Genomic DNA, 23,682 nt, shown 5'->3' on the forward strand with positions numbered 1-23,682 from the left:
TGCTAGTGCTAAACACAGCCCAACTCTTAGCTACAACCTCAACAAGATATGTTCTACACACTTGGCACACGTTTATAGGCTCCAAACTGCCATGCCAGCAAGTAAAATCTAGCAAGATGACGACCCATAAATTAAATCTTTACAGTGAAAAACTTGCACAGTATCTAGAACGAGTAAGAAAGGGTTCTGATGAAAGGGAAGCGATGAGGCAAGTTATAAAGAAAGAGAAAAATGAGAGGCCTGAAATGGTTTACCTTACATTCTTGTGCTACGCTTGTGTACAAGAAAGAACTTGGCTTACCTTATCCTATCCACCTCTCAAGCCCCCCCCCTCTCTCTCTCTATATCCTCTTCCCAGCAGCAGTCTCTCTCGTTCTCTCATATTCTCCTTAATTAGCCCATGTCCCAAGTTTTCCTTTCACTTAAAGATTTTATTATGCTCAACAATATCCTACACAAACTAACTTCAATTCAGTTCCCTCTCTTTTCTTCTACTCTATCTGTCCCCATCCTTCTCCTCACCATATAAAAGCAGCTTCTTGCTTGAGCTATGAACTGGTTACGCATGCTTGCTAGCTAGCTAAATCTCCCCACCTTTAATTATCCCTCTATTTGTTAAAAAAGAATAAAAAATCCTGCACTTTTGCATTATTATTTTGTTTTCTTGGTGCTTCCTGTCCTTGCTCCACATATATTTGTTTCTTAATTCCTCGGGGTTTTTTCTTATGAGTGTTCGACGAAAGATTCTGTAAATGTTTCTTCCATGCAGAGAAGTTTAGTCGATAAATTCAATCTGGGATATAGTTTTTATCGTCAATTGAAGGAGTAGTTCTTATAACCAATCAAAACAGATTTCTTTTCCTTCATTCGCAACAACGATATGGCTCCCAAGACTGGAAAGGCCAAGCCTCATAAAGCTAAAGGAGAGAAAAAGAAGAAGGAAGAAAAAGGTTATTAATTCTATCATATATATATATATATATATATATATATATATATATATATATATATATATTCATTGCATCAGTCATCATATTTCTTTCTCCTCCTCCTCCTCCTCCTCCTCCCTATCTTTTTATCTTATTGAGTTTATTATTTGGATTATCAGGCCCTACATAAGATCGGAAATGTATGGCTCACAAATTTTCTTCTCCATTTTCTTATCCTTTCTGCAACCAATTGGACCTTTTAGCTAGATTGCTTAGATAAAAACATTCTGTGTGTGTATGCATATGATATGAATGCGAGCAAGTCGATGGACTGAATTATTGTCATTTTTTTTTTTAATTTGTTTTTGAGAATGCTGAGTTTGGGTCTTGTTGATTTTGTATGGAATGTACAGTTTTGCCTACTGTCATAGAAGTCACCGTTGAAACGCCGGACGATTCTCAAGTGTCTCTCAAGGTAAATGTACTTTCCTAGCTCGTATTTCCTCCCTGTCATTATAATTTTTCTTCATTAATTCCAAAAATCAACCCTTTGAACTACTTTTCTTAATTGGTGATATTAATTAGCAAAAAATTTAAGAGTTTAGGTTTTAGAAATTTTGAAGTTAATACTTTCATATATAGTTTTTGTTGTTGTTGTTGAGTTTTTAATTAAATAATATAAAAATTGAAGAAAAAACTGTTCAAAATTAATTAAGTTATATTGACTTTAAGAATAATTAATATATCTCTATTGATCCAAAAAAAAAAATATTTCTTTTGTCAAATTAATAATTAATGAGGTGTAATTTGCTTGTTATTTTCTTCTGCTTTTTCGTATTTGTTTTGTTGTTTTTGGTAGGTATATATTTCGATAGTACTCGTGTTTTATTATTATATTTTCTATTTTTTCTGCTTGGTTTGTAAGACATTTTTGGTTGTTGCATATATTTGTAGGGCATCTCCACGGACAGGATCTTGGATGTAAGAAAGCTTTTGGGTGTGCATGTCGAGACATGCCACTTGACCAATTTCTCCTTATCTCACGAGGTAACTAGCCCTTCTATTTTAATTAATTTATACTCTTAGCCCCCAAACTAATTTTTATTTTTTTTTTGATTTTTTTAACTTTAAATTAATTTTTTAGGTATTTTTAATTAATATAAAAAAATATTTTTTAAAAAAATGTTTTGATATATTAAAAAAAAACAATAAATTGGAGTGCTAACGGCTTTTTTTCCCTCAAACTCATTGACTCCTACCACACTCACAGGTACGGGGACCCAGACTCAAAGATTCAGTGGACATCATCTTGCTCAAACCCTGCCACCTCACCATTACAGAAGGTAAGCCCCTCATATCAACGGTCAAACATTCAACACCCACTCTATCTCACTAAGCACCACCAACAGCGTACTGCTACCCAAACAACCCCGATTTTTTGCTTAACGAGAATTCAAAATTTCTGTTGCAGAGGACTACACAGAAGAACAATCCATAGCTCACATCCACCGACTCCTCGACATCGTCGCCTGCACCACCTCATTTGGCGCCTCTTCCACTTCTCCGACAAAAACACCTGGTCGAACCGGAGGTTCAAAGGAGTCCGGTTCGACTGAGACGGGCGGAGATAACAAGAAAATCGTGAACAAGAGTGGCAAGGATGCTTGTACGGACGCGATGGAGAAAGCGGATGCGGCGGTTTCTATGTGCCCGCCGCCACGGCTTGGCCAGTTTTATGAATTCTTCTCTTTCTCGCACCTCACGCCGCCGGTTCAATGTCAGCTTTCATTTTCATTATAGTTATAATAACGACTATAATTATGCAAAAAAATACGATTTTTTAATATATTTTTTTTTTTGAATTTTGTTGATTTCAGATATCAGGAGATCGAGTCGTCCTTTCCTTGAAGATAAAACGGAAGATGATTTCTTCCAGATAGACGTGAGAGTTTTTGTTTTTTATGAATAGTTTGATTTTTAGTGGTTTTGGTTTAAAATTAAGGAATATTTTTGGAAATGGAAAAATTCAGGTTAGGGTTTGCAGTGGGAAGCCAATGACAATTGTTGCTTCGCGGGAAGGATTCTATCCAGCTGGAAAACGCGCTCTTCTTTGTCGCTCTTTGGTTAGTTTGTTGCAGCAGATTAGCAGAGTTTTTGATTCTGTAAGTTCTAATTCCAAACTGACATGTCGTTTGTGTGTTTTTGCTTTATTTTTACTATGAAAATCAAAGTCAGTCACTGGTGGTGTTTTTAAAGCTATAATTTTTTGTTTTAGGCATACAAAGCTCTTATGAAAGCTTTCACCGAGCATAATAAAGTAAGCCTTCCCTTCTCTTTAGCTCTTAGGTTTTAATAAGACTATAAGAGATGTTTGATTGTTAATTTTGTATTTTATGTTAATTGTTTGTTTCAGTTTGGTAACCTTCCTTATGGTTTTCGAGCGAACACGTGGGTTGTTCCACCGCTTGTTGCTGATAATCCTTCTGTTTTTCCGCCACTTCCTGTGGAGGATGAGAATTGGGGAGGTAATGGAGGAGGACAAGGAAGAGATGGGAAACATGATTACAGGCCATGGGCGAAGGAGTTTGCGATTTTGGCAACAATGCCTTGTAAAACAGCAGAAGAGAGGCAAATTCGGGACCGGAAAGCCTTTCTGCTTCATAGTTTATTTGTCGATGTTTCTGTTTTTAAAGCTGTTGCAGCAATCAAAAGTATCATTGAAAATCAGTGCTTTTTAAGTGATACTGTGAAGTCGTTTTTGCATGAGGAAAGAGTTGGAGATTTGATTATTATCATTACGAGAGATGTGTCAGATGCTAGCACCAAGTTGGATTGTAAAAATGATGGGTGTCAGGTTCTTGGAGTGTCACAGGAAGAACTTGCTCGGAGAAATTTACTTAAGGGAATAACTGCTGATGAAAGTGCAACTGTTCATGTGAGTAGTCTAATTGCTACATTTGCTCATTATGTTTTTCCTGAAGTAGTTGTATGAGTTGCTGAAGTGGACTTATGATCTTGTAGGATACTCCCACTTTAGGTGTAGTGGTTGTTCGACATTGTGGCTTCACAGCTGTTGTTAAAGTTTCTTCTGAGGTGAACTGGGAAGGGGATCCTATTCCCCAGGACATTTCCATTGAGGACCACCCTGAAGGAGGCGCCAGTGCCTTAAATGTTAATAGGTCAGTTCATTTCAAACGCTTTATTACTGTTCAGGACATGCATTTATTCATGTTTTAGTCCTAATGAACTGCTTATTTGTTGAATCCTCTTAAATCAGATCAGTTTTCTCTTAACTCTTCTCTGTTTCTTAATGACACATGGATATTAATGACACATGGATATGTGTATGCAATTGTACTCAAACAGACCCACTATCTAGAGAAATTACGCTTTGATGGCTTATAATAAAATCCATTGTTCCATAAGAGCATCCACAGTTGTTAATTGTCATTTTCTTTAAATTACTTTTCAGCTTGAGGATGCTATTGCATAAGTCATCGACGCCCCAGTTATCTAATACACTCCAGCGACTACAAGGTGGAGATCTCGAAATTTTACACTCTGCCAGGTCTTTGGTGAGGAAAATACTAGAGGATAGTTTGTTGAAGCTACAGGAAGAATCCAGTAGATACACGAAATCTATCAGATGGGAGCTAGGAGCATGTTGGGTCCAACATTTGCAAAATCAAGCTGCGGGGAAAGCTGAGGCTAAGAAAAATGAAGAAACTAATCCCGAGCCTGCTGTCAAGGGGCTTGGAAAGCAAGGTGCATTGTTAAGGGAGATAAAGAAGAAAACTGATGTCAAAACTGGCAAAACTGAAGAGGGAAAGGATGTTTATGCTGGTAACAACCTTGACATGAGCAAGAACCCTGATAGCACTAATCAGGAAGAAATGGAGAAAAAAGATGAGGAAATGAAAGTAATATGGAAAAAGCTGCTTCCTGAAGCAGCATATCTGCGACTTAGAGAATCAGAAACCGGTCTTCACCTCAAGGTTTGTTTACTACTTTCCAAGGAGAACATCTATCTGCTTAAATTTATTCTGTGTATTTTTCTATACTTAAACAACTAACTCATTTCTTCAAGAGTTGATCTTCAGGGAGTCTTGACCTTCTATATTTACTTGCTTATACTTAATGCTAAATATTTAACATTAGTTATTTATAATTATCATTGTGATAATTGCTTATTTATCTTGTTGAGAAGAGGAACCCCCAGTATTCTGATTTTATCAATCAATCATATTCAAATTCATATTTTCTGTGGTTATGTTGATTTTGCAGACACCTGATGAGTTGATTGAAATGGCATATAAATACTATGCTGACACTGCTCTTCCAAAACTGGTTAGTTTTTTGATAATCGACTTTTCTTTTTTGAATCCTAAGATGTTTCGGTGTTATTGTGAGTGATTCATGTGGCTTCAATATCTTAGGTGGCAGATTTTGGCTCCCTGGAACTTTCTCCAGTTGATGGAAGAACATTGACAGATTTTATGCATACACGGGGTTTGCAGATGTGTTCTTTGGGGCGTGTGGTAATTTACCTTTTGTGAAAGTTCTGTCTTGTTATTTTCTATTCCAAACAAGAAAATCTTTTGTTAATGCTATCAGAGTTGGCTTATCTATATAGCCGGATTCAGAAGCTTTATTAGTTTTTTCTTTTCTTCTATCATTCTAGGTTGAACTTGCAGACAAGCTCCCTCATGTGCAATCACTATGTATACATGAAATGATTGTCCGAGCCTACAAGCACATTTTACAAGCTGTTGTGGCATCAGTTAATGACGTTGCTGACTTGGCTGCTTGCATTGCATCATGTCTAAATATATTGTTAGGAACGCCTTCAACTGAAACTGAGGACTCAGATATCATAAATGATGAGAAACTAAAGTGTAAGTGGGTGGAAACCTTTGTTGGAAAGAGGTTTGGGTGGCAGTGGAAGCATGAGAGCTACCAGGATCTAAGAAAGTTTGCCATTCTTCGTGGACTGTCCCACAAGGTTTGAATATATGACCCTTCTGCTACTGCTTGAGAAGCCTCACAGTGTGTATAATAATCCATCTTAAGTTTATAAGTGAAGTCATCTTCTGTCAGGTTGGCCTTGAGCTTCTTCCCAGGGACTATGATATGGACAATGCTTTTCCTTTCAAGAGGTCTGATATTATAAGCATGGTCCCTGTATACAAGGTAAAGATACTAGTAACTCGTTTAAAAACTTTCATTTTTCTTGTAGTATCTGACAATATACTTCTCCTATAGCATGTTGCATGTTCATCTGCGGATGGACGTGCCCTACTAGAATCATCCAAAACTTCCTTAGATAAAGGTAAATTGGAGGATGCTGTAAACTATGGAACTAAGGTACATTATAACTTTTCTTGTGGAGATGACTTCTTACTCTTATCGATTTGTAAAACCAGTAATGTTAACATATATGTGATATTGAATTTTGAAGGCACTGTCAAAACTCGTGTCAGTCTGTGGCCCTTACCATCGAATGACTGCGGGAGCATACAGTCTTCTGGCTGTAGTTCTCTACCATACTGGGGATTTTAATCAGGTATGTGCTTTAATATGTTTTAAAACTTCTATACATCCACTGCATGCCAAGCAATAAGTAGCAGCAGCATGTATCTAGTTATTTAAACTTTTGGGAAACTCAAGATGGTGGAATTTATAGTTAATGTCTTTTTTGTCTTTCTCAAAATGATTTGAACATCAATTTTCTCCTTTTTAATTGGTTTGGTTTGTTTGGTATCGTTGATGATCACATGTTTTGTCAAAGAACCATCTCAACCCAATAGCTTAAGCTGTTAGGTGAGGTCATAGGATATGATTTATATTATTCTCTAACACACCCCCTCAAGTGAAAGCCCTTTGGGTTTGAAACTTATACAGGCCCATTTTACCTTGTGCTTAATTTTTATCAAATAAATGAGGATGGTGAGATTCGAACTCGAGACCACTTGGTCATCAAGGCTATGATATTATGTTAAAGAACCATCTCAACCCAATAGCTTAAGCTGTTAGGTGAAGTCCCAGGATATGATTTATATTATTCTCTAACATGTTTAAGAATGAGCACAACTTTGCTCAGTTTGTGGAAGAAGGACTATCTTGTCACTTGGCTTTTCTACAGATATCAAGGATATTGAATTTTATTTGCATAAACAAATGGATTCAAGATGATAATCAAAAGAAATAATAGCAGGATACAAATTAAACTCTGAGAAAGAAGAATTGTTGAGAGTTAAGTTTGGTTAGAAATCTGAATACATGTTTAGTTGTCATAGATACCTCACCTCATGATGCCTGTCTTGACATGATATTCTGAGTTTGACTTTGAAAAAGATCTTAGCGTAGCTACGAGTCCTAAAGAGCTTGAATATAAACAGTTTAGAGTGTTTACAGTATGTAAAAGAACTGGATTGCCATTCCATTCCTGAAGGTTTGGTAAATACTTTATGCTTTTATGTGATTGGTATTTTTATTATGAGGTTAATGTGTTTCATTATGCAATTACCAAAAATCAAGAACCTCCGAGTTCTATACTGATCTCTAATACTCTATCTATAGTTCTATACTGGTGTGCGTTTCCATGTTCTTCATTAGGTATTCTGTGTTGTTTATGGAGAATCACAAAGACAAAGGGAGAATTTACTCCCATACTTCTTTGCATGATTATCCTAGCTACTGTGGGGGAAATTTGAAACAGTAATATAAATAAAGAAGACAACTTGCATCAAGTCCATGAAATCCAAAAGGAGAAAGCAATTAAAGTTCGAAATTCTTTTGTATCTTAAGTACAATCTGAATCAAGTAAAGTAGCAGTTTCATATGTGAGGTAAAACTTGTAAAGGGAGCAGTTTCCGTAACAGATAGAGTATGCTGTACTTTTTTTGAAGTGTTACCTTCAAGATTCAAGCGCACCATTACATGTTTTAATATATTTCTGCTTGTCATCTAATTGGTGTAGTGTAGTGATTTTCTGTACTGACCTTCTCCACTTTATTTAGGCTACCATTTATCAACAAAAAGCATTGGATATTAATGAGAGGGAGCTTGGACTTGATCATCCTGATACAATGAAAAGTTACGGGGATCTAGCTGTCTTCTACTATCGTCTTCAACATACGGAATTGGCCTTGAAGTACGTTTTCATATTTTCCTAACCAAAAAATAATTTTCTACCTGACTCTGGCCCCACAATGGCTATCCTCTCTACTTTTTCATAGCTTTATATGGTGCTATGGGCTACTGGATGGTGCTATGTGATGAGTATAAACTTTTATTGAGGTTCTTAGCGTATAGAATTCAGGCTTGTCTCACTTTATTCACTAGTAGGACAATAGATAAACTCCTTAGTTAAAGGCAAGAGGGACTTTATCTGTTTAAATCTTGGAAAGAAAATATAATTGTCAATTAAAAGATTATGTTATTTGGGGCTTCCATTATTCCTTACTAGTTAAAATTAACCATCTCATTGGAGTTTTCTGAAATGCTCTCAGGAAAAACCAAAACACCAACATCGAGACAAAAAGCTTTCACATCCAAAAGGGGGTCTTAGAAAGGAATTTTAGGAATTTTTCACGCACACTGAGCTGGAAAAACAAAGAATCTGATGCCAACCCTGTGATAAAATTAAAATAAAATATTATGGTGCTGGAGTGGGGCAGGCAGTGCATCTATAAGAATGAAATATAGTTAATTCTTTCAGGAGTTATAACCAGTATCAAGGGAAATGCCCTAATGGCTACCTTTTTGCTTTTCCAGGTATGTCAATCGTGCACTGTATCTTTTGCATCTAACGTGCGGGCCTTCTCATCCAAATACTGCTGCGACGTATATCAATGTAGCAATGATGGAAGAAGGATTAGGGAACGTGCATGTTGCTCTCAGGTACCTTCACGAGGCTCTAAAGTGTAACCAGAGACTTCTTGGAGCGGATCATATACAGGCAAGTTCTTTCCCCCCCCCCCCCCCCCCCCTCTCTATCAATAAGAAAACTTTAACAGTTCGGTTATTCATACAGTAATTATAGACTACATAATCTGAAATGCATTTATCCTCTCCAATTTGTACTTTACACACCAGTTATTGTTGGCAAGCCAGCTCTTCCTTATATTGGCTGCTTCTTACTTTTCTGCTGAATTTCAAGGTTTGGTCAAGAAAATATTTGTTTTCTTTATACAGCATAAGTTATTATGGTCTTTCTTCCGTGATTTACAGATAGCCTTCAGTACTCAAAATTATTAATTCCTAGAAAATGAAACAAGAAGGTTAAAACTGATTCAAAAGTTGTGCTAAAAATGTTAAGGCCTGGTTAGAGTTAGAATTTCAATAAATGATATTACCATCATTGAACTCGCTATTCTCTCAGCTTTGATATCCTTAGTTGATTTGGATATCTTTAGATGCAACCAAATTAAACAATCAAGAATTATAAAGTGGGGTTACTAGAAGGGCTGAGACTTGAGAGGCAGTAGTGGATCTGGATCTATGACTAAAACAGATTTACTCGTTTGAAAAACCAATAACATTTCAAAAGGTATGTCTAGATTAAACATTGAATATACAAATCCAGAAATCCTGCTTCTTGAATCCAACCACTTGACAATTGCGTGTGTGCATGTATGCACATGTCCACTTTTTAATGAAGGTAATAGCTTGCATTGTCATGTCTTAACACATTTCTGGCTTCTTCAGACTGCTGCCAGCTACCATGCCATAGCAATTGCTCTGTCATTGATGGAAGTTTACTCCTTAAGTGTTCAGCATGAACAGACTACTCTGCAAATACTTCAGGCCAAACTTGGACCTGAGGATCTACGCACTCAGGTAGTATGAAGTTTAATATTTCAATTTTCAATAGTCAAATCTCATATTTTCCTGTGATTCTTGTTCCTTATATCTGTACACGATGGCTTTTACAGGATGCTGCTGCATGGCTTGAATATTTTGAGTCAAAGGCTCTGGAGCAGCAAGAAGCCGCGCGCAACGGTACTCCAAAGCCAGATGCCTCGATCTCCAGTAAAGGTCATTTAAGGTAACAATCAGCAGACATCAAATATGTGCTTTATATTGGTCCATGGTAGCAAGTTTTCTTTTCTTTTTGTACTGAATACATTGATATCATGTGTTAATAACAACTTTATGCAATATTTTCTTGTATTGGATCAGTGTATCAGATCTTTTGGATTATATAACACCAGATGCAGATATGAAAGCAAGAGAAGCACAAAAGAAAGCTCGTGCAAAGGTCATAAACTCTTGTACCTGCATATTTTTGCTTATGCTACTGGTATTAACTTTTCTCTTTTCTGAAATGCTGGCTGAAGTTTTCTTTTCATCATGCAGGTTAAAGGCAAACCAGGCCAAAATGGGGAGACAGTCTCAGATGAATACCAAAAGGATGAAATATTGTCACCGACTTCTCCTATTGTAGAAAATTCAAGTGATAAGGAAAACAAATCTGAAACTCAATTTGCAGAGCCTGGGAATGAAAAATCTGATTCTGGTCTTCCAGATCAGTCATTGTTGAAGACTGATGATAAGACCCTAGAGGAAGACTCAGATGAAGGATGGCAAGAAGCTGTTCCTAAAGGTCGTTCACCGACAAGTCGCAAATCTTCTGGTTCAAGGAGGCCAAGCCTAGCCAAATTGAATACCAACTTCATGAATTTACCCCAGTCATCAAGATTCCGAGGAAAGCCCAACAATTTTGCATCCCCTAAAACATCACCGAATGATCCTGCTGCTTCCACTGGACTGACAGTTCCTGTTCCTAAAAAGTTTGCCAAGAGTGCCAGCTTCAGTACAAAAGTAAATAACTCTGGTGCCTCTACTGGTGGAGCAGAGAAATCAAGTACCCCTAAATCAGCCCCAGCTACCCCTGCCTCAACTGAACAAGTTGCCAAAGCAGCCCCAACAGCAAGTCCCATCAGCGTTCAGTCAGCTGGAAAAATCTTTTCCTATAAAGAAGTTGCTTTGGCTCCTCCTGGGACAATTGTGAAGGCAGTAGCAGAACAGTTGCCGAAAGGAAATCTTCCAATGGAACCACGTACTCAGGGTAGCAATGAGGCATCTGCATCTGATGTCACATCAGGAGAGGTGACAACATTAAAAGCTGCAGAGGTAGACAACTTTCTGAAACCTGAAGCAGTGAAACATCTTCCGGCTTCAGAGGGAATGAAAAGTCCTGTCGATCAAAAGAAAGAAACAGAAGTAGGGGGTTTGGTGGCGACAGAGCAACTCGAAGGAAAGAAGTCTGCTGTTGAGGATCACACTGATAAAGAAGACAATGGTGCTGAAATTAAAATAGTTGCTGTTAAAGTTAATACCTCAGAAGCTGGAAACATTTCATTCTTGGGTAATGAGAATTTGGATACTTCCAAGGATTCAAATACCATCTCTTCCCCAACTGAAGTGCCAGAAACACAAGTATCAGACGGTTTCCCAGCAGCTTCCCTTGATATGGAACCTCAATCTACGTCAACTGAAAATTCTGGTTTGATGGAAAAAGATGCTTCAATCTCAAATGAAGGGGTAGAAGATGAGAATACTCTGGATCCATCTAGTGACAATACAATTGCTAAGGCATTGTCGACTGAAGGAGGAAAGCAAGATGAAACAGAAACTGGCAAGGAGACAACCAAGAAACTTTCTGCGGCTGCACCACCATTTAACCCATCCACAATAATTCCAGTTTTTGGCTCAGTTACCATTCCAGGATTCAAAGATCATGGAGGACTTCTTCCTTCACCAGTGAATATTCCTCCAATGCTTACTGTCAATCCTGTTCGCAGATCACCTCATCAGTCAGCAACAGCTAGGGTTCCATATGGTCCGAGGCTGTCTGGTGGTTTTAACAGATCTGGAAATCGCGTTCCACGTAACAAGCCGAGCTTCAACAATGGTGAGAATACAGGGGATGGGAATCATTTCAGCCCTCCTAGAATAATGAACCCACATGCAGCTGAATTTGTGCCTGGCCAACCTTGGGTTCCCGATGGCTATTCAATGCTGCAAAATGGTTATATGGCTACCACGAATGGTATGCCAGTATCTCCAAATGGCTTCCCCATTTCCCCAACCAGTGTTCCCGTGTCACCAAATGGTTATCCAGCATTATTGAACAGTATTCAAGCAACTCAAAATGAATTTCCAGCCTCTCCAGTCAGTTCAGTAGAAACACCCATGTTAGTTTCTGTTGATGTTCGTGTTGAAAGCAAGAGTGAAGCTGAAGCAGAGAATGGTGTTGAAACTTCTGCCATTGAAGTAGGAGTTGAAAACCAGTCAGGTGAGAAAGAACATCAAGAAGAAGATGTGAATCCCGAAATAGAAGAAAATCCTGCTGAGCTCCCAGAGACTAGTGAAACTGTTGTAGCAATAGAAACTTGTGATAGCTTGCCAATTGAGGAGAAACCAAGCAAGTGTTGGGCGGATTACAGCGATAATGAAGCTGATATTGTTGAGGTTGCAAGTTGAAAAATATCCTAAACTTTTCAAAGTTGGAAACTGGAAAGAAATCTGCTTGAGGCTCAGGATGTGTAGCAATGAAAGAGACAAGAGAAGCAATAAGCAACAACCGAAGGCCCCTGTAATGAGTGGGGAAGAGCAATGTTGCTGAGTCTGACATCATCATCTGTCTCGGGAATCTGTATATTTTCTAATAACGTTTGGTTTTATTGCAGCGAGGGAGGAGAGAGAATCGGTCTGATAGACTGGCATGGGAAAGACGTATACCATGACCATTGAACGATCTCAGTTACTTTGAGGAGAGCTCATGACACTTGTTATATTTTTTTTTGGCTAATTTCCGTGTTATATCTTTTTGTTGGTTGTGAAATTCAAACACAATAACCTCGGAGGATTTATACTTTCCTGGATGTATCTTAGGGATGATAGCTAGTCACTATCAAAGTTCCGCAGAAATGAAGTTCCAAGTAACTTGCATGTGTTACAGTATCGCCCGATTATCATAATAGGATTCCTCACAAGTGCATTAAAATCTTGCAGGAGATCAACACAAGTTAGTTTCTTAAAAAGCTATGGAAATTACTTGCCCAGCTGCGAAGCTTATACATGTAATTATGTGTTCACGAAGTCGAATTGAAACACTACTCTCTGGTAAGGTAACTATTCTCTATTTTGAATAGAATTGAAGATACTTATTTACAATAATACAATGAAAGTCTTGCAACATGAGGGAGGAAATTCATGAAAAAACATGCTGTCAACAATTAGCTAGCTTAGTGCAAAATGCCTACATAACATGCGCGCAGGCTGGTGATCTCATCATAACTAGTGTGGCAGCAGAGTGAGAAAGTGCTGCTAGAACAATAAACACATGAAAAATCTGATGGATGTGCCCTGCAATGTCAAATGCACCAATATGGAGGTTAGATTAAAGAACCGTGGATTGGGGTTGCTATAGAAGGTATAATAGATGGGAGCAAGGAATGAAGAAACTATCACAAGGGAGATGCCAGCATAATCTAGGCGCCAAAAGAACAAATTGTAACGTTTGGAATGGCAAGCAAGGAGGTGAGAGAGGGAGCTGCAGACCAGGCACACCATCGTCCCAGTTAAGAAAACGAACCATTGCCATCTAGGAATACCATCACCAGTGTTAAAATAATTAAGATCAAACACAAAAAGAAGGCTAGAATTATGAATAATCTGTATATTATGAGTACGTAGTCTTAACCTAAATACAAATAAAGTATATATAGGTTAAACTGAAAGTACTATTATACTCTTAATAAATAAGATTACATAAATATTATTTAACATCTCCCCTCAAACTCACGATGCGGCAGCTACAAGCATCGAGAGTTTGCCAACCAGTCTACGAAAACGAGAGATGAAGTGCGCCTTGATAAAGAAATCTGCAATCTGCAAGGAAGAAGAAACAAAAGGTAAAGCAATGGTGTCATGCTTGAGATGATGACGAGTAAGATGACAATCGATCTCAATGTGCTTAATTCACTCATGAAAAACCGAATTGTGAGCAATCTGAATAAAACTCTGGTTGTCACAATATATAGGAGTAAGATGAGAAAAGGAAACTCCTATATCAATAAGTAACCAACATAACCAAACAATCTCTTTGGTAGTAGATGCAATGACATGATATTCTGCTTCAGTGGATGATTGAGAAACAATAGATTGTTTCTTGCTCTTCCAAGAAATAAGAGAATCGTCTAAAAAGATATAGAACCCGGTAATAGACTTGCGATTAGTGGGATCACTACCATGATCAGCATCAGAGTATGCACACAATCCCAAGGAAGAGATGGATGAAAGTAAGAGACTTTGAAAAACTGTACCTCAAAGATATCGTAAAATACAAAGAATAACTGCCCAATGAATAGTAGTAAGAGAAGCAACAAACTGACTAACAACATGAACAACATATGTAATATCTGGACGAGTAATGGTGAGATATACCAAACTCCCAACCATAGTGCAGTATAAAGTAGGATCTATCAAAGGTAAATCATCAAAAGAAGAGTACCTTGCGTTAACCTCAATAGGAGTATCTACAGTCTTGTTATCAGTAAGTCTAGCTCGCTCAAAAATATCTGCAACATATTTCGACTGAGAAAGAAGGTAACCTCTAGGTGAGTATGTTACGTCAATACTTAGGAAATATCGAAGATAACCTAAATCTTTCATTTCAAATCATCTAGCCAACTCTGTCTTCAGAACTGAAATACCATCAATGTCATCACCAGTAATAATCATGTCATCAACATATAAAGATAAAATGATACGACCTGCATCATTGCACTTAATAAAAAGAGCAAAATCATGACTGCTAGAAACAAAGCCAAGAGACGAGATCATAATAGAGAATTTCTCAAACCAAGCACGGGGTGCTTGTTTGAGACCATATAATGCTTTCTTAAGCTTACAAACATATCCAAAGTCATGTGAAATACTAGGAGGGGGTGCCATATAAACTTCTTCTTGAAGATCTCCATTCAAGAAGGCATTTTTAACATCAAGCTGAGAAATATGCCACTGATGAATCAAAGCTATGATAATAAGAGTACGAATAGTAATTATTTTTGCAACCGGGGCAAATGTCTCTTCATAATCCATACCATACTATTGAGAGTATCCTTTTGCGACCAGTCTAGCTTTGTATCACTCAATAGACCCATCAGAATTAGTCTTGATCTTATACACTCAATGACAACCAACAACACTCTTACCAGGAGGTAGAGGAACCAGATCCCAAGTATCTATCTTATGCAAAGCAGAAAGTTCCTCATCCATAGCTTGCTGCCAAAACGGATCAAGAATTGCCTCTTTATAGGAAGAGGGCTCAAAGAGACACTGAATAGATGCTAAAAAGGAAGTAAATGATGAAGAATAACAAGAATAAGCAAATTCTGGTAGTTTGTGGACTTACGAATACGAATGGACTGATGTGGAGGTGGATCTACAATCTCAGATGAAGCTTGAAGGGCTATAGATGAGAATGGAGCTTCAGGTATGCTAGAGAGTAAAGTACCAGTACCTGCAGAGTTATGAATACAAATTGATCGAACATGGGGAGTGATATCATTACTAGAATCCTCAGAAAAGGGATCTATACGAATAAAATCAGATTTAGTCAGGCTATGAGTAGTAGATGAAATATAAAAGAAAGGTATATGCTCAAGGAAGACAATATGATGAGACACATAAAGTTTTTGAGTTATTGGATCAAAATAACGATACCCCTTTTTACCTTCACTATAACCCAAAAAGACACAAATGACAGATCGAGAGGATAACTTACTACATTCTACTTGAGGACGAAGAACAAAACAAATATATCCAAAGACTCTAAATGAGGAATAATCAGGGACATACTCATATAACTTTTCAAAAGGAGATAGACCCGAACAATGAGAAGATGGAATTATATTAATCAAACTTACAGCAGTAAGAACAGCTTCTCCCCAAAACTCACTAGGAACAAAAGTAGACAACAAGAGAGAACAAGCAGTTATGACAATATGCCTATGTTTTCTTTCAGCAACACCATTTTGCTCAGGAGCATCTATACATGAAGTTTGGTGGATGGTTCCATCTATGGCAAGCAATTAGCAAAATTTATTAGAGGTGTATTCCCCACCCAAATCACACCTAAAATATTTGATCACAACAGAATGTTGAGTTTTGATAAGAGCTCGAAAAGCTGCATATATCTTAAAGAATTCAGAACGATGTTTCATTAAATAAACCCAACAATAACGAGTATGATCATCAATAAAAGATACATAATATCGAGACTTTTCTTTTATGGCAATAGGAGAAGGTCCCCATACATCAGAATGAATCAAATTAAATGGTGAAGAAGAAACAGAAATACTTTGATTAAAAGGTAAAGCAGAAAATTTTGCCAGTTTACATCCACTACAATCAGAAATGTCACAAGTTTTTAAATTTCCTAAAGCTCATGTGGGTGCCAAAAATCTCAAACGAGAAGACGAAACATGACCTAGACGGGAATGCCATAAATAAAAACTAGAAGATGAAAGACTTAAACGAAAGGAAGATAAATCAACAGTAGCAGCAGCAGCAACAACAACAACAACAACAACAACAACTAGCACTTTTAACTCATCCAAAATATATAGTCCATTCTCCCTACGGCCTGTCCCAATTAGCTTCTGAGACTGTAGATTTTGTACACAACAAAAAGAACCAGAAAACATGACTAAACAATCACTAGAATCATATATTTGACCAACAGACGCAAGATTCAATTTGAGTTTTGGAATAAGATAAACATTAGAGAGAGACAAGTGAGGTGTGACAATAGAACCAACACTTGCTAAGGGCATAGGAGTGCCTTCAGTAGTCATAACAGGAATGGAGGACAAAAGGGATACAAAGGTAAAAGATGAGGAATCTGGAGACATATGATGAGAAGCACCAGAATCTAAGACCAATTTAGAGTTTGGCATACCTGAGGAACTATGAGGCAACTAACCTATGGAAGAAGAAGCGGACATTGCTTGTGACTGTAAGGAGAGAAAATTCTGAAATTGCTCAGCCAAAGTATTATGATCGGTAATAGAGCCTAGAAAATCTACTGCTACAGTATTGTGGTGTGGTGATTTATAACCCTGAGGTGGTCTATGAGCATTAGATTGTGACTGACTGCCAGGCTTTTAAGCTTAATTTTGTTGTCTCAACTTAGGACACTAAGTCTTCCAATGATTTTTCTATTTACAGAAACTGCACTCATCAAAGTTAACCCTTGTGTAAGGCTTATTCTGATGATTATAGAATGACTTAGAAGGTACTGCTAGTATAAAAGGATTTAAAGTAGAAAGAATTTCCTTTTCAGAATAAGACTGAAGACGTATTTCTTCAGCCAATAACTTACTGACAACAGAGTCAACAGAAGGCAGTGGAGAACGATGCAGAATTGAACCTCTAAGTCCTTCGAAATCACTGCGAAGTGCTGTTAAAAACTGTACCAATCGTTGCTACTCTCTACGCTAAAAATAGACACCACATGCCTTTAATTTTGCCGATTCTATAAGAGCCAATTGATCCCAAAGATCTGTCATAGCAGAATAAAACTCTTGAATACTCATATTCTTCTGAAGAGCTCGTATGTCATTCTAATTGATACTGTTTTGTAAAATTTGATTGTGTGAATAACCTTTGCAGATGATCCCAAACCTCTTTTACTGTCTCATACTTCGCCAACTGCGTACCTATCAAATGCTCAACAGAATTGTTGATCTAAGTAATGATTTTTGCATTATTTGCTTCCTATATATCTATCAAAACAGCATTATATAAGTTCCACTAACATACCGCCACATCTTCTTACCCTTAAAAAAATTTCTCATTACATAATTCCAATATGAATAGTTCTTCCCATCCAACCTCACCCTCACAGACTAAAGCGAATCATCTCTTTTAGTAGCTATAATTAACAGTCACAGAGAACCAGAATGTAAAAGCAACGGAAAACAAAATACGAAATTGCAGAAACTAAACAGAGATTGCAGAAACTAAACAAATATCTTCTTAACGAAATACCAAAATAATTATAGAAACTGAATGCAAATATCAAATTGCAGAAGCTGAAGGGAAGACGAAATACCAAATTTTGCAAAAGTTGGATCCACGAAAGTTGTGTTCGGGATTAAGCCTCGTTCCATAAAACCAACTCTAATACCATGTTAAAATAATTAAGATCAAACACAAAAAGGAGGCTAGAATTCTGAATAATCTGTATATTATGAGTGTTTAGTCTTAACCTAAATACAAATAAAGTATATATAGGTTAAACTGAAAGTACTATTCTACTTTTAATAAATAAGACTACATAAATATTATTTAACAACCAGAACCATCCTGTTTATGGAAGACTGATTGCTCTAAATTGTGCCTCATCAAGTCCGAATCTTAGAAACAAGCATTCAAATTCCTTGTAATAGAGTACCATACACTGAACAAATTTAAAGAAAAAAACATATTAGGGCTTGGAGTGTTGTAACATTGCATAATTGCCCGCACTTCTCCCCGCAAGGCCGAATTATTTTTTTTGTACAAAAAATAATATTTAGGTATTGAAATGGGGTTTAAAAAAATATAGAAAATTATTCATAACAAATGTGTAACGACGTTAATTAGAGCTAAAGCTAATATGAGATATTCTGCCAAACTTGCAGCTTAGATTATGTAACTAGAACAACCTGATAAAAAAATAAAGAGAAACATAAAGTTTTTTTTTAAAAAAAAATATGTTAACTTTTTAAATTTGTGACCCATGTCATTAGATCTGAAACATCTAATTTAGAAAAATCATGAAGTTCAATTATCAATAAATTAAATATTAAAGGATAAAATAAAAAAAGAAAAAGAATTTTAGTCATATAAAAGGATTGAAAAAAAATATCAATCTAAAGAACGAGGATCAAAATCACTATTACTACCATTATTAATAAGTAATATTATCATTGTTGTTGTTGTTGTTATTATTATTATTATCATCATCACTATTACTATTTCTATTATTATTAAAATTACTACCATTATTATTACTATTATTGTTATCATTATCACTATCATTATTACTATTGCTGCTGCTACTACTACTATTACTACTACTACCATTACTATTATCATTATCATCATCATCATCACAACAATTATTGCTAGCATTATCATTATTAATAATAACAGTAGCAATCATTAACATTATCATTAGTATTATTACTATTTTAATAACTATAACTACTATCATCATCACTACTTCTATTATTTTTATTGTCATCACTCCTCCTACTCTTCTTCTTACTACTACTATTATGATTAATGTCATAACCATAATTTTTATTATTGCTACCATTATTACCACCACCACTACCACCACCACCACCACCACCACTATTATTATTATTATTATTATTATTATTATCACTACTGATACTACTACTACAATCACCATTGTCACTACCACTACTACTACCATTATTATTATTATTATTATTATTATCATTATTTGAAGGATATTATTATAATAATAACTATTATTATTATTGTTGTTGAAAAAGTAAAAACCTTGAACTTGATTTGAAGGATAGAATTGAAAATTATAAAAACATTGACAAAAGAGCTAAGGAAAACAATAAGAAATAAAAAGAAGAGGGGCCAATTTGAAATCATTATTATTCTCATTGAAAAAAAAATCATAAACTTGATTTGAAGGATAAAATTGGAAGCAATAAAAACATTGACAAAAAAAAAAGAGAAAAAAGAAATTAAAAGCAGAAGGATCAAATCGAGACATATTATATATACAAACTAGAAACCAAAGGTTAGATTGAAAACAAATAAAACTTCAACAAAAGAAAAAACGATAAAAATTAAAAAAATTAAAACTAAAAAGACTGAATTTTAAGTACCAATAAAAATGAGGACTATAGTGTGTTTTTGGGGATAGGAGAGATAAACAAATGAGAAAAAAAGAAAACATCACTGGTAATAAATCAACAATATTTAGACCACACATGACACTTATTATAGAAGAAAAGATGATGAGGAATAAAATGATATAGCGGAAGCTCATTTTTTACAACCAAGAGCCTTCCCACACGCTACCTAAAGTACACAAAAGCTCCTATGCGCCATCAACCTTTCCCAATTAAAAAATATTATTTGAATATTAAATACATCACTATTCTCAACCAAACTAACAATTAACAAAAAATAAGAGACAAAAAGACCCCAATACCCCTAACCCTAATGAATTAAATTTCTTGGATGTAAGGGCCCATGTGTAATTGTAATGTGTATTAAAAAACAAAACATACCTAAATACTTCTACCCGAAACAATTGATTTTTTAACTTAGGGATATTTTGGTTATTTTAATGTTCATTAAAATGTTGAATAGATGAAAATACCTTAAAAAATCAATAATGACTAATGCACCGTGTGAAAATACCAAGACACCCTTGTTTCTAAGGCAACCAATTTTTTTAGCCAATATCGTAGATGTCAATAAACTATTGTAGTGAATAATGAAGTGTGTCTTTTGTTAGTGTATATATCTTGTAGCCAATCGGTTGGTTACACATAACATTAACTTTGTTCATATAAATATATATAATTTATTAATAAAAGACTTCTTTATATTTAACATTCATCAAATATTTTATTAATGAATTAAATATTTTATTAATGAGTTTGGAGTAAAGATAAAGTTCTTGGAACAAAAATGCTTTGCAAAAAAAATTATGAAGTTATTATAATTATAGGATTCATATTACATTAGAGCATTGTTTCTAAAATATTCGTAGTCAATACTCTATTAAGACTAGATATTAATTGAAGCTATTGAGACTAATATATATTATGTTCTTTTATTTATAAAAGGAAATAATTGTTCTCATAAGTTGAGGTATAGAGGATACTTAGAACTAATTTGTAAGTGTTTATCAGATGACATGTTTACTTAATTGACTCACATGAGAATTTCTTATAGAAAAATCGCATGTGTCTATGGATATACTCATGTGACGGTTGTGTAAGTGATCTTTAGACTTGAGATCACTAAGTTATCTTATATAGTGATCCTTATACTTGAGATTGATAGATATTATGTTTTTTTTTTATTTATGAAAGAAAATAATTATTCTCATAAGTTAAGATACAGGGGATACCTAGAATTAATTTGTAGGTGCTTATTAGATGACATGTTCACTTAATTGACTCATATGAGAATTTTTTATAGAAAAATCACATGTGTCTATGAATATACTCATGTGACGGTTGTGTAAGTGATCCTTAGACTTAAGATCACTAAGTTATCTTATATAGGGAGTGTTATGTTTTGATCTTGCTATACGTTGTTCTAATGAAAGGTAACAAATGAGCAGATATTAGGTATAATATGAACTATATAAAGACATTTAAGTAATCAAGAGATGATTCATCACCCTTGATGAATTATAAAAAATATTTATTTTTTCTTAAATAATATTGATTGTAAATTCTTTCACAAGGTGGAATTCATAATCCTTGATGAATTATGAAAAATATTCATTTGTTCTTAAATAATATTGATTGTAAATCCTACATGTTGTTCTAATTAAGGGTAACAAATGAGTAGATATTAGGTATAACATGAACTATATGAAAGGATTTAAGTAATCAAGAGAGGATTCATCACCCTTGATGAATTATGAAAAATATCCATTTGTTCTTAAATAATATTGATTGTAAATCCTTTCATAAGGTGGAATGAGATTTGTAAAAAACTTCAAATCTTATTCAAAGAATCAATGACTATGATATTAAGAACAAACATGATTTGACATAGTAAACACACTTCATGTTATAATATTTAAATCATAACATATTTTTATGAAGGGATAATAATTACACTGAGTAATTGACCACTAAAATGTTAAGTCAAACCACTTTTGATTTTTCTAATATTTGGAGAATCATGACAGGTTGTTAAATATTGTACTTGATCTTCAAATATAAATAAATTAATTGTTGAATTGACAATAAATTAATTCATTTAATCCAATTTTATTTAAGATTGTGATTTATATTTGGGTCAACTTATTAAGGAACCTAATGGGCACACACATAAGAGCCATTGGTTAGAAATTAAAATGGGGTAATTAATCAAGTGTGACTTGATTATAAATAAGTTTTAGAAATTGAGAACTGAAGTGTAATTTATACAAAGAATTACTAAACTTAGAAAAATCAAGTGGGGATTTAATTGAATAAATTTATAAAATTAGCCTAAAATAATATACTTGTTATTATTTAAGGGTCAAATTGATATTAATATATTTATATGGTTTTTAGATTTCCTTATAAATAGAAAGTTATACCTTTTTTTTAGATGATAAAAAAGTATGAATCTACAATGCTTTAATACTTAAAACATAAAAGAAAAAAATTATCACTTTAAGGTATATCAATTTCTCTTTCCTAAAATGATTTAGGAAATTTCTTATTGGTAATTCATGTGGATTACCGTTAGAGGTCGGACACTTGGACGACTTGTGGTTTATGACAAATAAACCTTAAAACAATTATTCAAAGTCATAAAGAACATCTGATCTTTAGATAATTTGTGTATAAAACCTAAATAATTCTAGATCTGTCCAACGAGATATTTGAGACTCAAAAAAGAAATTAAAATTTAAAATTTTCACCGCGTGTATATCTTTCAGGAACCCAACATATAACTACATGAAAATCACATTCCCTTTTAGCATATTTGTTGTATTCTTAAACAACACATCCAGGCCGTCGACTTTATGTCAGTTACTCGTCTCCTTTCTTAAGTAATATCACTGCTTCATTGGAATATTTCGATCCCTTTCTATAATCAGAATGAATTTCCCTTGCAAAAAACAATGGGAAGCTCAAACATGCAAAGATTTGAGAAAGAAGAGAATGCCAAGGTGCTAAGCTGTTTCCCCTCTACTATTCGTGGCAACAGTGAAGCAGCAGCTGCTGATGGCTGGCAAGAAATTAAGAAGGAAGGAATCTCTCTTTTCCTTATGAAAACCTTTACAAGACAAAGCAACAGAGATTTCACATGTGATGTCCACAGTCCATATCATACAAGTATTATAATATATAGTACTATCAAAAACCAAGAAATTGAAATTTCCAGTTACTTCTCGCAAAATAGCAGCAATTTCATAGTAAAATATATATTAAAAAAAATAGAAAAATGGAAGCCTTCAATTACTTATCTTTTACAACATTTCAAAAAGGAAAATTTAAATATACCATACAAGCTAGCATCATCAGTGTATTACATGGTGTGAGAATAAAAAATCACACGATGCTGTCCCAGCAGCCTATCTGTCATTGCTTAACATCATCTTCAGATAAGAACTTGCAGGAAACTTAACATCATCAGAGACGTTAAAGTCTTGATTCTTCATCATCGTCGGTCCAGAAACTTGTGAACCGTGGGTTCCACACCCAAAAAAAAAAATCAACTAAAGCAAATCGTTTCCTCATTAAACCAATATATTTACAAAAAAAAAAAAAACCCTGGAGAAACTGATGGAATAAATTAATATTATTTGATCACTAAATAATAATTAAATACCTATGTCTAGACATCGAGAGTTTCATTATGCCAAGAAAAGACGCTGAAAAATGCTTCTTTCAAAGGCCATTCGCATCGATAATAATCCAGTATATATGTACTCATTATCTTGCAAAAATAGAACATA

At 35.0% G+C, this 23,682-nt stretch overlaps 2 protein-coding genes across 2 annotated transcripts; one reads left to right on the forward strand and one right to left on the reverse strand.

The window, feature by feature from the left end:
* The first annotated feature begins 319 nt into the window (after positions 1-319).
* On the forward strand, positions 320-12,894 carry LOC133689789 (protein REDUCED CHLOROPLAST COVERAGE 2-like). The gene is made up of 23 exons (XM_062109830.1): positions 320-950; positions 1,343-1,404; positions 1,884-1,976; positions 2,200-2,272; positions 2,401-2,706; positions 2,807-2,871; positions 2,960-3,091; positions 3,205-3,246; positions 3,343-3,864; positions 3,951-4,108; positions 4,402-4,924; positions 5,214-5,276; positions 5,366-5,467; positions 5,611-5,931; positions 6,027-6,119; positions 6,192-6,293; positions 6,388-6,492; positions 7,949-8,082; positions 8,706-8,889; positions 9,639-9,770; positions 9,866-9,978; positions 10,113-10,191; positions 10,290-12,894. The coding sequence occupies exons 1-23, from the start codon at positions 881-883 to the stop codon at positions 12,417-12,419; spliced, it is 5,604 nt and encodes a 1,867-aa protein (XP_061965814.1). The 5' UTR covers positions 320-880; the 3' UTR covers positions 12,420-12,894.
* A 371-nt stretch (positions 12,895-13,265) lies between these two features.
* Positions 13,266-23,660, reverse strand: LOC133688552 (heptahelical transmembrane protein 2-like). Its single transcript, XM_062108061.1, is given in 5 exon segments — positions 13,266-13,551; positions 14,630-14,636; positions 18,302-18,361; positions 23,337-23,442; positions 23,538-23,660. Coding segments are annotated over 5 exon segments (582 nt in total).
* Positions 23,661-23,682: the final 22 nt, after the last annotated feature.

The sequence above is a fragment of the Populus nigra genome, chromosome 3 (genome assembly GCF_951802175.1).
Source record: "Populus nigra chromosome 3, ddPopNigr1.1, whole genome shotgun sequence".
In the NCBI taxonomy this organism is placed as follows: domain Eukaryota; kingdom Viridiplantae; phylum Streptophyta; class Magnoliopsida; order Malpighiales; family Salicaceae; genus Populus; species Populus nigra.